Source organism: Lagenorhynchus albirostris, chromosome 8, assembly GCF_949774975.1.
Source record: "Lagenorhynchus albirostris chromosome 8, mLagAlb1.1, whole genome shotgun sequence".
NCBI classification, from domain to species: domain Eukaryota; kingdom Metazoa; phylum Chordata; class Mammalia; order Artiodactyla; family Delphinidae; genus Lagenorhynchus; species Lagenorhynchus albirostris.
In genome coordinates, this window is record NC_083102.1 from 27,850,111 (window position 1) to 27,864,343 (window position 14,233).

At 37.9% G+C, this 14,233-nt stretch overlaps 1 protein-coding gene across 8 annotated transcripts in view; it reads left to right on the plus strand.

Moving 5' to 3' along the window:
• Nucleotides 1-14,233, plus strand: part of CADPS2 (calcium dependent secretion activator 2) — a 477,558-nt gene that overhangs the window by 309,644 nt on the left and 153,681 nt on the right. For all 8 annotated transcript variants that reach the window (XR_009541940.1, XR_009541942.1, XR_009541943.1 and 5 more), the window contains exons 12-13: nucleotides 4,964-5,100; nucleotides 7,393-7,580. Coding sequence is in view for 4 of the 8 variants with exons in the window: in XM_060156782.1 (XP_060012765.1) it covers nucleotides 4,964-5,100; nucleotides 7,393-7,580 (325 nt within the window). In the remaining 4 variants the exon portion in view is untranslated. The remainder of the gene's footprint in view (nucleotides 1-4,963; nucleotides 5,101-7,392; nucleotides 7,581-14,233) is intronic.

The following is a 14,233-nucleotide window of genomic DNA, read 5'->3' on the forward strand; positions in this document are numbered from 1 at the left end:
AATTGGAGGGATTGGTTGCTAATTCATTGCCTCTCTTGCCTGAATTTCTACAATCTATGTTATAACTTTAAAAAGAAAAGCTCATTTTTAAATCCAAGCATACCAAATGGTTAGGGATAGTCAGATCAAAATAATAAATTTATGAAATCTAACTTATTAGGATACAACCTTATTATCTTTTAAAAAGTATATATAATGGTGTGTATTTATAGATTTATCCAGTAAGTGTATCTATTCTACATCCATATTTCTTTGACTTTCAAGGTCTACAGAAATTCTAAGGAAAAGGGTAAATTGGAGTGTGGTTGGGGGAGTACTGTTGAGTTTTTCTGCTTCCGTCTGCCTCTTGCCAGATGGATGACGTTGTTTAAACTGTCCTTCTTTGCTGTCCCCAAACAAAATACTGTGCAAGCACCTTTTTCTTTTTTACATTTTCCTCTCACACATATAATGTGTATGTTACATAATACAATACAACACAGTACTAGTTGACTTTCAATAATAAGTCAATGTCAAAAATGAACCAGAGTACTTACCTTCTTTTCAATTTTAGCCAGACTTTTAAAAAATTCTTAAATCAGACTGTAAACTTATTTAACTTTATAAGTTAATTCTCTTGATTGATCTAATAAGTTAAATTTCACCCTTCATCAGTAAAGTATATCCTACTTTATATTGAATATATTATTTCAAATAAATGTTGAATATCTGTGTACTTTGCCTATGATTATAGGTCTGTATGTGTTGATTAAGATTGTCATCATATATAAGTATTATTTATTTGTTATTTGCTGCAGAAAGTAAGATGTGTAAATCCATACATTCATTTTTAATCAATTAACGAAAACAAGCTAAGAAATTATTTGGGTCAATAATAGAGGCATGAACAGACCCCTCATGAATATATCTACCAACCTTTATTGTTAGGTCTTCAGCATAAACCATATGTATGTGAACATACCAACAAGATAATCTACATAAAATTTTAAAACATTTAAACTTTTCCTATTGAAGTCTATATGGGTGCTCTAAAAAGAGAAGTGGTACTTCTCTGTGCCACTTTTAACTTGCTGTAAATTTTCAAGCTCAGTGAGAGTTGGTGCTAAAAGGAAATTCTAATTGGGGTGGGTAGTGGTAAATGGAGCTACAGGCAAACTCCTGAACATAGGATAATTTTAAAACAAGTTATTGTATTTCAAAGGTTCATTTGCTGCTTAGTTGAGCTCAAGGTTTTGCAGAGAAGACAGGCTCTTAGCTAGCAGCACCGTCTTCTTAGTCCTTTTGGTACTGGAGTCCCAGGCCTGGGACCAAGCACCTGAGTGGTCTCAGAAGGCTGATAAATGACCTCCTCTTCTACGGTGCCGTCCTGTTCTTGCCCCTTCCTCCAACTCTCTTTTTCTTCCCCTTTCCCTTTTATATCCCTAATCTCTCACACCACCAGGAACAGCAATATAAAAAAGAAAGAAAGAAAGAAAGGAAGGGGAGGGAAGGGAAGGGAAGGAAAGAAAAGGAAAGGGAAGGAAAGAAAAGAAAAAGAAAAGCATGTAGCATCCTTAGAATTAGTTGCAAAGGAAAGAGAAACATTTCAGTTAATTTTTACCCTTCTCACATTCTGATTTCTGACTTAGGTACCCTTCCTGGGATTTGGGTTCCTGAGCACATAGGATCTGGCTGTGGTCAATGCCCACCAAATAGCCCTCCCACCACAGTGGGACCTGCCAGCTTGCTAGTAGACCTCACATGGTTTTCTATGCTAGCTATTTTCAAGTCGTTGTTAACTGTTTAAATTGATACTGTGAACCTGCTAATTATTCTTTTCTCTTGACTTCCAATAGCTATTACCCTAATGAAAAACTTAAATTTTCAGGTCCCATTTGAATAAAGCCTCTATAATTTCTTAAATCTATAGCCAATAGTAATCCTTCTCAATTTGGGTTTTATTCCACCCACTTTTACCACACCTGGTGAGAGTACTACCTAAAGACGCTGGAGCATGTATCCAACTGTTACCATAGAAACTCTCCACCAGTACCCTCATTTATCATGTCCAACATCTGTACTTAGTCCGCAGGTTAATCATCACAATATATGACAGTTTTACAGTACATTGTTTTAGCTCTTATCTTGTTGGCTTCTTTCGATGATTTCCTTATATTGTTTCAGAAGACAAACTGAACTGAGCTGAGTTGTCATTGAACATTTGATTAGTGCCATGAATAATTTTCCGTTTAAGACTCATCACCATAATTCTGTGTTATGGTGAACATGAATTGAAGATGATCGAGTGTAACTCAGTTTTAAAGCAAGTCTCCAAGCCTTGGATTTGGTTATGTAATTGATTGAAAGCATGTTTTCCATTTGACCCAGATGATAACTCTGTGTTACCCTCACAGTTAATAAAGACATGTTATGCTAAGAGAAAACTTTATGAAAATATTCTTTTATAAAAATAAGACACTAGCTATTTTAATGATAATTATTTTCCTATTTTACTTTAGTTCATGAGAGGATTTTAAAATGAAAGGTTTCCCACACAGGGAAACCTTTCTAATTTATTGTCTTTCTAATTTATTTTTATTCATAAATTCATGGAAACTAATGGTAAAATAGTGCATGGTGAAGTTTATTTACATAAAATATTTTGAATTGTGCTGATCAGATGGCATAGAAAGTACATTTCACTATCATAGAATTTACAGCCCTGAAGAGATTGTAGGTTGTTGTTGCTGTTTTTAATAAAAATTTTAGTAGGTTTGTTTGCCTGTATGTTTTTTCACCGTCAATGTACATTCTATGTTTGTGACTTAAATTGCTATCATAAATATTATTTTTATCAGTAATACTGTTTGCTAGAAAAGTACTTTCCTTTTATGTGTGTGATTTGGAAAGGTTTCTCACATTAAATAATATATGGTTTTGAGTTATATTTCATAAGATAATTCATAAAGTACCTTTATTTTTGAAAATATGATTTAATTATGGGAATGAACTATAGACTCAGTTTTTTTCAGAAACTTGTGTATCTTATTTAAAGACTGTATACCCATTATTTTAAAATAAGAATTTTTTTCTACAAACCTTTATAGTAAAAGGAGAATTATGGATTTTTTTCTCTGAAGTTTATTACATATCCTTTTCTCAACACATAAACCATTAATGGGTGTTATTTTTAACTTCTTGTTATGACCTTCTCTGGTGAAAAAAATAATGAATAAAATTCAGCAGATGTTTTATAAAACTAGTAATTTAATTTCATAAAGGTGATACTAAAAGATTTTTTTACTCAAATGAAGAGATGAAGATTCTAAGATAAATTCTTTAAAATACAAAATCTTCTGGTTTTATAATATGTATGCCTTGCATTTTTCAATATTCTTCCTCCACATTTGATATTATTTCACATTATCATATACTTAACTTTATATTAAAAGACTATCAGACATAAGAATAAAATACAGGAGAAGTTGGATTATCTTATTTCTCAGTTCAGGAAAAGCAGTTTAGTTTAGTGTTCATGCAACTAACACTAATTACAACATGTAATGTCTTTAATCATTCAGATAAGTAATTACTAAATGCAAAAGAATACATATGCTACTTTCTCCAGGGACCATAACTGTATCCCTTACATCATTGATGAATGGCCATTCATTGCTTGCTTGCTGCATTCACCTCTTGATGTCTGTCACTGATGTGAGATATAAATTAGTTTGTGTATCTTTTCTTTTTACATGTGATTCTGAAGACCCTTCAGCTTGAATTATATAGTTCTTCCGTCCACAAATATGGCTGAAAGTTGAACTTGACATGGATCAATATGATCTGGGCTAAATATCTAAATGTGACTGATTATGTTAGCATCATGTCCACAGATCAATATTGAGTTTTATTATGAGCCTGACTCTATAATTGGGTTTAATCAATAAGCTTTTGTCTCCTTTCCTTTGCAGTTTTAGGGTTGGACCATATAGATTTTTAAAAACTGCATTTAGCTTACATTTAGGACTCTGCTTCTTGTGATGACCAGTAATGAGATCTATCCGTGAATTTTAAGGAACAATGGAGCCTCAGCTCTACCACTGTGAGGAGAGCCCACTTTTATCTTGATAACTGATTGCTTGCCCAATATGCGCGACATCTCTAACAGAGCTAATGTAGTAACACCCCAGCACTCCTTTCGGGTGGTGTGTGGCGCTCTCTCTCTCTCTCTCTCCTTAGTAAATAACTCACATTGAAGACGTTGACAAAACATACCATTAATGAAAGCAATCATAAAAGCTTGCCTTTTGATAAACCCGCAGGGTCTATAGGCGTTGAAAGATGCAATCTGTAAAGAACAATAAATTTGGGCCTTTGATTGAAGGGCCATTTGGGACGTTGTGCTTTGTCTGCATATTTGCACAAACATGATGCTCCCTTTTTCATGTCTCTTAAACTTGAAGCCTGAGAGCATTCATTGCCATTTCTACATTAAAGTTGGTCCCATTAAAAGCTCCCTACAAAAAAAAGACTGGAAGTGATCCAGCTGAAGCTAGTATGTTCATTTCTGCCCTAGTTTGCCATTTGGAAAGCAGGCTTCTAGCCATCGTTGTCGGGTTTTTTTATAAATAGGCCCGGGTTCTTTTCCAGGCAGTTCCTTCAGTAAATGTATACTTCAAATGCATCAAGTTTTCTTAAATTAGGGGGAAAAAAGATGATTCCTGTGATGGATATTTGAAGTAGCTTTGAATGTGAATAGAATTTCCTCATTCCAAATGATTGGCAGATTTTTCCCTGTCATTTTTATTTAGGCTCCAAAAAATGTTGCATTTTATGGTTATATGCTGAATTTGTGGCATCATATTTTATGTAATGGAAAGTAGTCATCTGTTATCATGAGACATACATTTTGTGTTGTTCAAAAACCGCATTTGCCTGTTATTAAACCACAAAAATAAATGTACATGCCTTTCTGAATTTACAGATGCAGACCGTTTTCAGAAACACGGTATGGATGAGTTTATTTCTGCGAATCCCTGCAAGCTTGACCACGCCTTCCTTTTTAGAATACTCCAGAGGCAGACTTTGGATCACAGACTGAACGATTCCTATTCTTGCTTGGTTAGTACAAATCTGTCTATCTCGTCCCCTATAGGTTAGAGTGAAAGATTTTTTAAAGTGAGAAATACTTGTTATGAAGCAGGCTTTTATTATCCCTGACTCATTTAATAACTATAGTTGGAGTTAGGGATAAAGGATTCCAATCGATTGCTTCCCAATTTGAAAATTATACACTTGAAGACCACTGCTGTGCCACTCAATAGACAGGAGAATGGACTCGAACAGACTCTGAACTGTGGTTTCTCAGTCCCTCCAGAGAAGGTGGAATGAAAATAGAAGGCTTTACTAAAGATAAAAAACCTCTGTGATAGAATTTACTAACACCTGTACAGACATTTTAAGGTTTAAATTCTGCTCACCTAATGGTGATACTGTTCATGTCTCTCTTTTGTTCCTAGAAAGACAATCTAAGTGACAGGGAAAAGGAACAGTGCAATAAATAATACGATGACAGGGGCTGTATGTAACAGAGGAAAGCTTTAGTTTCATCTAACCCTCCAAAGATAATTTGAATTTCCTTTAAAAAAAAAAAAAAGGCATTAAATCGAGTAGCTAAACTGCTACTTTGTGTTTAAACCAGCCAAAATTCGGGATACAAAGTATAATTTACATTTAGAAGGAATGCTTGACTCCTTAGAATGTGGGCATTAAACTATAGCCTAAAAATCGTATGTACCTTTAAATCCAAGGATTTTTGTTCATGGCAGTTCCTCTGGAATTTCTCCAGCTGGAATATCCCTATTTCTATCACCACTTAGTCTGTTGGCTACTGAGCATGGTAGCTGCGTGCAGTAAAGTTACACTCTCTTTAAAATAAGATTTTAGACAGGATGTGCTGTCAGCTCATCAGAGATGTTTCAGTAGACAGGAAGAAATTGAACCATTTATTGCCATGATCATGCTGATGGTTCATTAATTCATTTATAGACTCTTTTTTAAGTACCTGTTATTCAACAAGTAATTGTGTAGCTTAAACCCAATCCAGCCCAAACTTTACGATTACATGGAGAGTAAAACAAGGCATCACAAAACCCTAATGTATCTTTCTGTGGACAAGCACACGGAGACTGATCATCAATAAGAACACTTTCCTCTGGGATTCCACTCTGTGGGGTTAGTTCCTGAACTGTCAAAAGTCGTTTTCATTATGTGGATGACCTCACGTGCCATATGAAGTGTGAGGAGAACACTACAGTGTGTCTTCAACTGCACCTAGAGGGTAGGTGTGATTAGAAAGAGTGTTTGAGCGCAAGATGACCCTGGATGTAAATCATGGCTCAGCAGCGGATTTCCACTGTCGTCTCGAGCAATTCACTGATTACCTCTGAACTTTAATTTCTGTATCTGTAACATGGAGTCATAGTAACTACTATGCATGATGGTTCTAAATATTAAATATATACATAGTATGTCTGGTGCAGTGCCTATACTATCACCACAGTAAGTAGTAGTCTGGTTTTCTTTTTTCTCCTCTTCCTTTTTAGTTATTTTTTATTGCAGTCTCATCTTTCTGTATTTCTCACTGTTCTTTTCCTTCTCTTGCACAGTTATGCTGCCCCCTTTGAAAACTCTCCATTCCCCCTTCTTTCTCTTTTTTATCTTAAATTAATCCATGTAATCCCCTGAAATATTTTATAAACCAGCTCTACCTAACCTGGCCCTCTCTTGTTAGCCAAGCATACACACCCTTCCTAACATCTCATTTCAAGAGAACCAGAAACTACTGCTGTAAAACATTAACTTTGTTGTATTGGTCATAGAAAGACAATAGAATGAGAACAATATCCCAAATATTTAAATACCCAAGTAGTACATGTTTACCACTGCTAGACTTACTGAAATTCTCTTAGTTCACTTTATAAAATGCTTTTGGAAACTAGGCAATTTCAGTTATCAGGTCTGCCTTACCATTCTCTTTTTAATTGATTCATATAGAGATTGAAGTTTTTTGTAATGTCATTCTTTGTGACTGACAGTTTAGATGCTGTGAATAAATTTGACTAATTGTGAGTGACAGTGGAGGAGAACAGGTTGCCCATGCCTCACTGTGGCAATAAAGACAGGATGCTTTCACGTTGTCAGTGGCCCAGATCAGTTCCAAAATTAATGACATTCGCTCTTTAGAAAACAATAGGAAACATACTACTAATTTTAAAAATATTGTCAAAAGACACTGTAACGCAGCTTCTGCTTATAATGCCTAAGAGTGCCTACAGAAAAGCAAATCCTGGTACAGAAAGAGAAAAAAAAAAAAATATATATATATATATATTTCTGTTCTTCCTTTTGCAGGGGTGGTTTAGCCCTGGCCAAGTCTTTGTGCTGGATGAGTACTGTGCCCGTTATGGCGTGAGGGGCTGTTATAGACACCTCTGCTACCTTACAGAACTGATGGAGCATTCAGAAAACGGTGCTGTCATTGACCCAACCCTGCTTCATTACAGCTTTGCGTTCTGCGCCTCTCATGTGCATGGCAACAGGTATTTTTACTTGCAAACACACAGTGAAATGTGGAGGGGTGACTTGGGAAGAGAGAAAAATGCTATTATCACCTAGTTACAGATTTTAAATAGCAAATCCTTCTTGCAAGAGGAAAAAAAAAACCCACAAAGGAAAAATGTACATCAATATGCCGGTGATTTAGGTGGGCTGCACTTTATGTTTCTTTTTGCCATTAAAGCCACTTGAAACAGAGAGAGAGAGAATCTATGAGATTAGAAGTCGCCTTTTAGTTCTTATGTACCACCTAGTATTAGGGTCTGCCCAGCTTAAGTGTCATCTGTATTTCTGTTGTAATGCATGTGGATGTCTGGGTAGGGTTTGTTGACAGGTTTGTGTATACCTAATGATCCTTGCTTTTCCGCTGTGGAACAAGTGTTCATCGATAAAGCGAGATAAATACTGGGTTTATGTAGAGTCTCCTCCCAGCCCCTTCCCTAATCCACACTTGAGGAACAAGTATCCCCTTTTAGCACTCTAAGCCAGTGACCTCACCTCTTGTCTTACCAAAAGAGCAAAATATCACCTAATGCAGGCCCCCGCAACGATGCATCTCTGACCTTAAAAATCTCTCCACCTTGCTCCCTCTCTCCTCCCCATCTTGTTCCAGGGAACCTTCGCTAGGTGGGGCTCCTCCCATAAAGGAGATGCCCTTTATCTCATCCCCTTTGTACCTTGCCTCACCCGTTATTCCATCTCCCCCCTTTATATTTCCTTTCTTCCCACAAGCCTAAGCTTCATCTAGCCGCACAGATAACAGAGTGGTAGTACTTGCTAACTAGATGAGGTAGGGCAAGTTTCTGCATCGAGTTCTGTCTCTATTTCTCCATCTTTAAGAAATAAGATAGTATCCCTCTCAAATCATAAGTTGTGATAAGGATTAAACGCATTCGTGTGTATCAAGCACTTAGAACAGTGCCTGGCTTGTGAGTGGTCAAAAAAATGTGAAGGGATAGTTTACATTGTCTTAAGTACTATTGTCCCGTCAAGCTACCTCTCCATGGTTCTCTTTCTCCTCCCCACCAAACTCCTCTCACCATTTCCCCCGTTCGGCCCCCAGCTCCGCACTTGCCGGTGAGGCTGCTTGAAACGGATTGCCTTCTCCAGCTCCACCCTCCTTACTCTCATGGGAGAGTTGACGCTGTGGAATATCCAAGTCCCCGTGCTTCTGTAAATGCGTCTCATTTTCCCTGATGCAGCTATCTCAGCGCTCCTCTTTTTATTTTATTCTATTACCTTCTTTTTTTTTTTGCCGTCTCTTTGCTCATAGTTCGTGTTTCTCCAGACCCCAAGTGTGGCATTTTCTCACGTCTGTTCTTGAACTTGCTCTCTTCTTTATGAGAATTTTTTTCTACTTCAGTGAAAAATTCTGTGTTGGTGATCTTGCCACTTTCCACAGCTTCAAGTATGACCTCTCTTCATACAGATAATTCCAACCCAACTCTTCTCCTAAGCTACAGATCTCTGTCTACAACTGGCAGCTTGAATCTTCTGCTGATGCCTTAAACTCTCCACATTTAAAACTAAATCCATCATCTCGTGAAACCCGCTCCTGTACCTCTCTGAGCTCCTAGCAGAGTGCCTGACAAGAAGTAACACTCAGGCACAAAGTAAGTGTTCAGTAAATACTTGATGAATGAATGAATGACTTTGTTATTTGTATTAATATCACTTCCAGTAATGGCCATTCGTCTTTCATTTATCTTTCCCTTTTACCTCCTAGCCCCATTTTGTTGCCAATGTCAATATTCTGTCTTTACAGTACTCCTCAGATTTGTCTTTTAGCATTTCCGTTGTGTCTACCCTAATTCTGGCCTTTATTTTTTCTTGCTTATCTACCTTTATTCATCTCTCTACTGCTTTTTCCTCCCCACATTAGTCTAGCAATCACCTTCAAAATTACAGGCTAACTTTTACCATACTCCTTTGCAAAAGCCTTCAGTGATTCTCATTTCATTAACAAATTAAAAATAAATTACAAGTATCGGGTTTTTCCAATATCATCATGTTCTGTCTACCTCGTTTGAAGTCCCGGTATTCTTCTCTACATAATCTTTACCTCAGACAACCTGTTTATCCTCCCTGTAAGGTTTCTTTTTTCAAGTTTTTAAACAGTCAGATATCACAAAATTCCTCTAAGAAGACTTCTGTTAACTCAAGCAAACACTACAAACCTTTGACCTGTAGTTATAAACTTCATCATGTATACTTGTATGCACACACACACTCGCACACGTGCACGCCTGCTTCTACTGCACTAGATCATATTTTAAAAGCAAAAACTACTTCTCATTCCCCTATTATCCTCTGTAAACCTTAACACAGTGCCTTGCATATTGTGGGTGTAGAATAAGTACTTGCTGAAGTCCCCACTGCTGCCTTTTCTCATCCGACAATCAAATAAGACCGATCCTAATCTCAGAATCTCTTCAGACTTTCACCTCATCATGGAACTCAGCCTTACTTGGAAATTAGGGGAATGTTACAGAGTTTAGTCGCTTTTCCTATTACCCCAAGCTAAACCCTCCACACTCAGCATACTTTGTGGGGGGGTGGCTGTTGGGTGAGGTGGCAGGGCAAGCAGGGGACCGTGAGAATAACCAGATGGCTAACCTTTGATAGTCAAAGTGAGGGGCTGTTGTACAATAGTAGAAACTGTCTCTTATCTCTCTGGGCACTGTCTTAATTCCTCCTGACCAATGGATATCAAAAGCTCGGCCCCCCAGTGTTAGGCAGCACTCTGAAATGCAAGAGGGTAAGAAGGTGACAGTGGAACAGACAAACCCAGAGAGCCCTGTATGATCAGATTATTTTAGTCATTAACACAGAAAGGTAAAATTAAATTGAGAACATTAAGTGGAAAATTCAGCTTATGTGCCCCCAAAATGTATGTGTTTGAGACACATTTTAATGGAAAGTTACTGAGGCCATTGGGAGCTGCTGCCACCACCTGGGAGGCAGCCTGATTTGAACCTGTGGGTTGCCATAGTTACTTCTATTCTGTAAACTATTGTTTTCCTTATGATGGTACGCTGTAAAATACCATGTAAGGTATGTTTCTACGTTCGTGCATATATTATACTTAACATTACACATTAAATTCATTTTCCAGGTTAAAATATATACCTATGAAGGTATCTCTGGGTGGTGCTTTAGAATAGAAATTTGAGTCAGTCTCTGATTCAGCATTTAGGTCATATGTAACTTAAGAAAAAAAGAAAGGAAGGAGTATAGGTTTTAGGGAAATTTGAACCTCAGTTAGGGTAGAAATATTCCAAGATCACCCAAAAGGCATAATGTTTCCTATAATGTTTAGAGCCTAGCAGATGTCACTCAGAGATGTCGTGCTGTCTCGATGAAAGAAGTAAAAGAGGCAAAAGATCTCTACTTGCATCTTGCCTCTGAAATTTGCAGGCTGACCCATGTTGGGCAAATCACTTAACATTTCTGAAATGGGCGTTCTTATATGGAAAAGGGGAAATATTAAGGTGAAGGTCCTGGATAATGATAAAATACTCTATCAGTATTGATTAGTCATTATTCTAGTATGTTTCCCTTTGTCAGCCAGCCACAAGCATGTAAATTGTAAGAGGAGGAAAAACGTGAAAAATAGGTAGTTGCTCAGTGGAAATATTTCAGCGTGCAAATAATTATATTCTTAATTTCTTTGCTAATAGAATATTCTGGGTTTTAGCAACCTCCCTCTGTGAAAATAAGCTTCTCTCATCCCTGTCTGTGGCATCTCATATTTATACAGACTTCTGTTAAAAATACTGTCAATGTCAAGTCTGACTTTTCTACAGTGTTTGCCGTATTCTCTTGTTAAGATCATCTTTCCATCTGTCAAGACACACACTCAAAGAGTCGTTTTGCTCATTACCTGAACCGCCTCTGTCAAAAATTCAAAAGAAAAGAAGACTGCCTTTTGTTATGGATGGACACAAAGGACAGCAGTGCTGTCTGGATCTGAACCGTTTCCAGGAGCCCATCGTGTCACATGGCGCTGAGCGCGCTTAGGCGTGTGCCTTCCCTGCAGACACAGCGTCTCTGAATAGCACTCTGAGTGTTTCAGGAGTAAAAGAATAGAGTTAAACAGAAAAGGTCTGGCTGGTACTAAGACCAAGGAAGAAAGAGAAAAGTGAGTCAAGGACAGAAACCGACCCACTCGTGCAGGATGCTAGCCACGGACGGCCGTGAAGAACACAGCCCCGCACTCAGCGTTAGCGCAGCTCAGGACTGTCAGCGAGGAGAAAAGAGACTTTCGGAGACCATACCTGTGGGGCAAAGTTCCAGGTTGATGTGCATGGTTAGACATCTTGTTTTTGTGAGTCAGGCTGATGGTGGAGAAACTAAAGCAGCAACACAAAATGGCTTTTATGTCACTGTTTAACGTAAGGGATGCAGTGGAGTCGCTGACTCTTGTACGGTCTAGCAGGGCCATCCTAGAGCTGCTACACACCAGGCAAAGACCAGCTCAGCTGTGCGAGCTTTCGAGTACAGGGTACAGGGAGTACAACGTGACTGTAATTTATATGGAAAGTAATCCCTACTTTCTGTGGATTCCAGATCATATCACAGAGTAATAGGCAACCTTCACGGGAATCAGTCAAATCATCATATCACAATACCTCCGTCTTCAGAGATCATAACATTTCCTCTTACCTATCACTTCAGAAATCATGCCTCAACTTCCTGCCTCTCATTTTGGAGACAAGGTTGCATATTTTGAGTCACATCATGGAAGACTGCATCAAATAGGCTCATCAAGAATTTTCATTACCAGTTCTTAATTCTAGTCTTTGATAAATGACTTAGAGAAATTAAGTCTAGGTATCACACCCATTGTGAATCTAGAGACTCACTTCTGGGACAGGGGAGCAACCAGATACAGTGTCATCGCAAGGTGAAATTTACACGGTGTGGCTAACCTGACAGATTTTATCCCAGGTGATATGTTTGCAGAGGTGGAAGAGATAAGTTACCAATGAGGGCCTTTTAAATATACACTGAGGAACCGTTTTTGATTCTATCAGAAACTATAGTACAACCCAAATGCGCCTCAATCAGACTTTCAAACAGAAATATCTACCCCTACTCAAGCTGGAATTCAATACTAAAGATAATTATGCTCTTTAAAATAAGGCAAAAACAGAAAGTGAGCGATGTGGGTAGAGACTGACTAAGTTGGAAATAGCACGGAGCTAGGAGTCAGCACAACTGTCTTCCTGCCGAGGTTCCCCCACTTTTGAGCTATTTCATTTGGAGCAGTTGGTCCTGGGCCTCAGTTTCCCAACCTGTTTCTTGTGAGTAATATCATCGATGCTGCCTACCTGATGAGTTCCTGAATAGGTCAAATACGATTATGTAAGCACTTTGTAAATGACAAAAATATCACGTAAATATCAAACAGTGACATTTTACATATGGTATGGTAGTTAAATAAGCTTTGGGGAATTGCTCTGTAAAAGACTGACAGTGCAAAGGTGAACTTGATAGTGGTGTTACTGCAGCACAATTTACACAAGCCTCAAGCAGGAAGATGAGACTGGAAAAGCATTGAATAGGTGCCTCACTTCAACTACCACCCATAAGCATTAGAAGGAGCCATGGGGAGGTTCTGGGATCACCCCCCTTCCGTCCCAGCCCCTCGTGTTGCTGGAAAGCATTGTGGGCCTAATGGGGCAGCAGCATAGACACAGCCAGAAGCAGGAGCCGGGTATCCCATCATCCAGAGTAAGGAAGTTGCCAGGCTGCAAGTTGGGGGGAACGGTTACTAAGGTCACCTAGTCAATTTTCTCTCTTTTCCCTCCACACCATTCATGCACAGCAAACAACTCCTGGTTTTTTCTGAAACAGTGCACGAAAGAGCCTACTGAAGGTAAATTACTGAGGAAGAGATAAAGCAAAGGGATTTTTTCACTATGACTTTGAATATAGATCAAGTTAACAATGAACAGAAGCAAGAGCTACTTTTCTGGTGTAGCCTTTCTGAAGCTTGGGACCTTTAAAGCCTCTTAGCATCTAAAGTGTGGAAAGGAGTTTGGGGTCTTGCATTGGATCTCCAATGTTTTGGAGTTTTCCAACATACTAAAATTTTTAAAGAACACAGTATGTGATGCTGTTGCATAAAAACAATCAGACAAAACCCAAAAGCTGTATATATACATCTGAACCATTTACCATTACTGTTGCCACTCAGTTTGGTGCTTTTAGATCTGTGTTGATCTAATGAGGCACAAGATTGGCCTATTATTTTCCCTTCTCATACTGTTTGTGTCAGGATTTGGTATCCAAGGTATTGCAGCCATATAAAATGAGTTGGGGAGCTTTCCCACTTGTTCTGTTCGAGATTCGAAAGGTCAATCAGTAACCCATTTTTAAAACCATCTGGGAGAGGTACAAACCACTAGGTATAAAATAAACAAGATATAAGCATATAACATATAACAGCAAGAATATAGCCAATATTTTATAATAACTTTAAATGGAGTATTATGCTTAAAAACATCAAATCAGTATATTGTACACCTGGGACTAATATAATATTATAAATCAACTATACATCAATATAAATAAAGAAAGAAATATTTTTCCTATTCCAAAAAATAAAAGTTACATCAAAAAATAGGAAAAC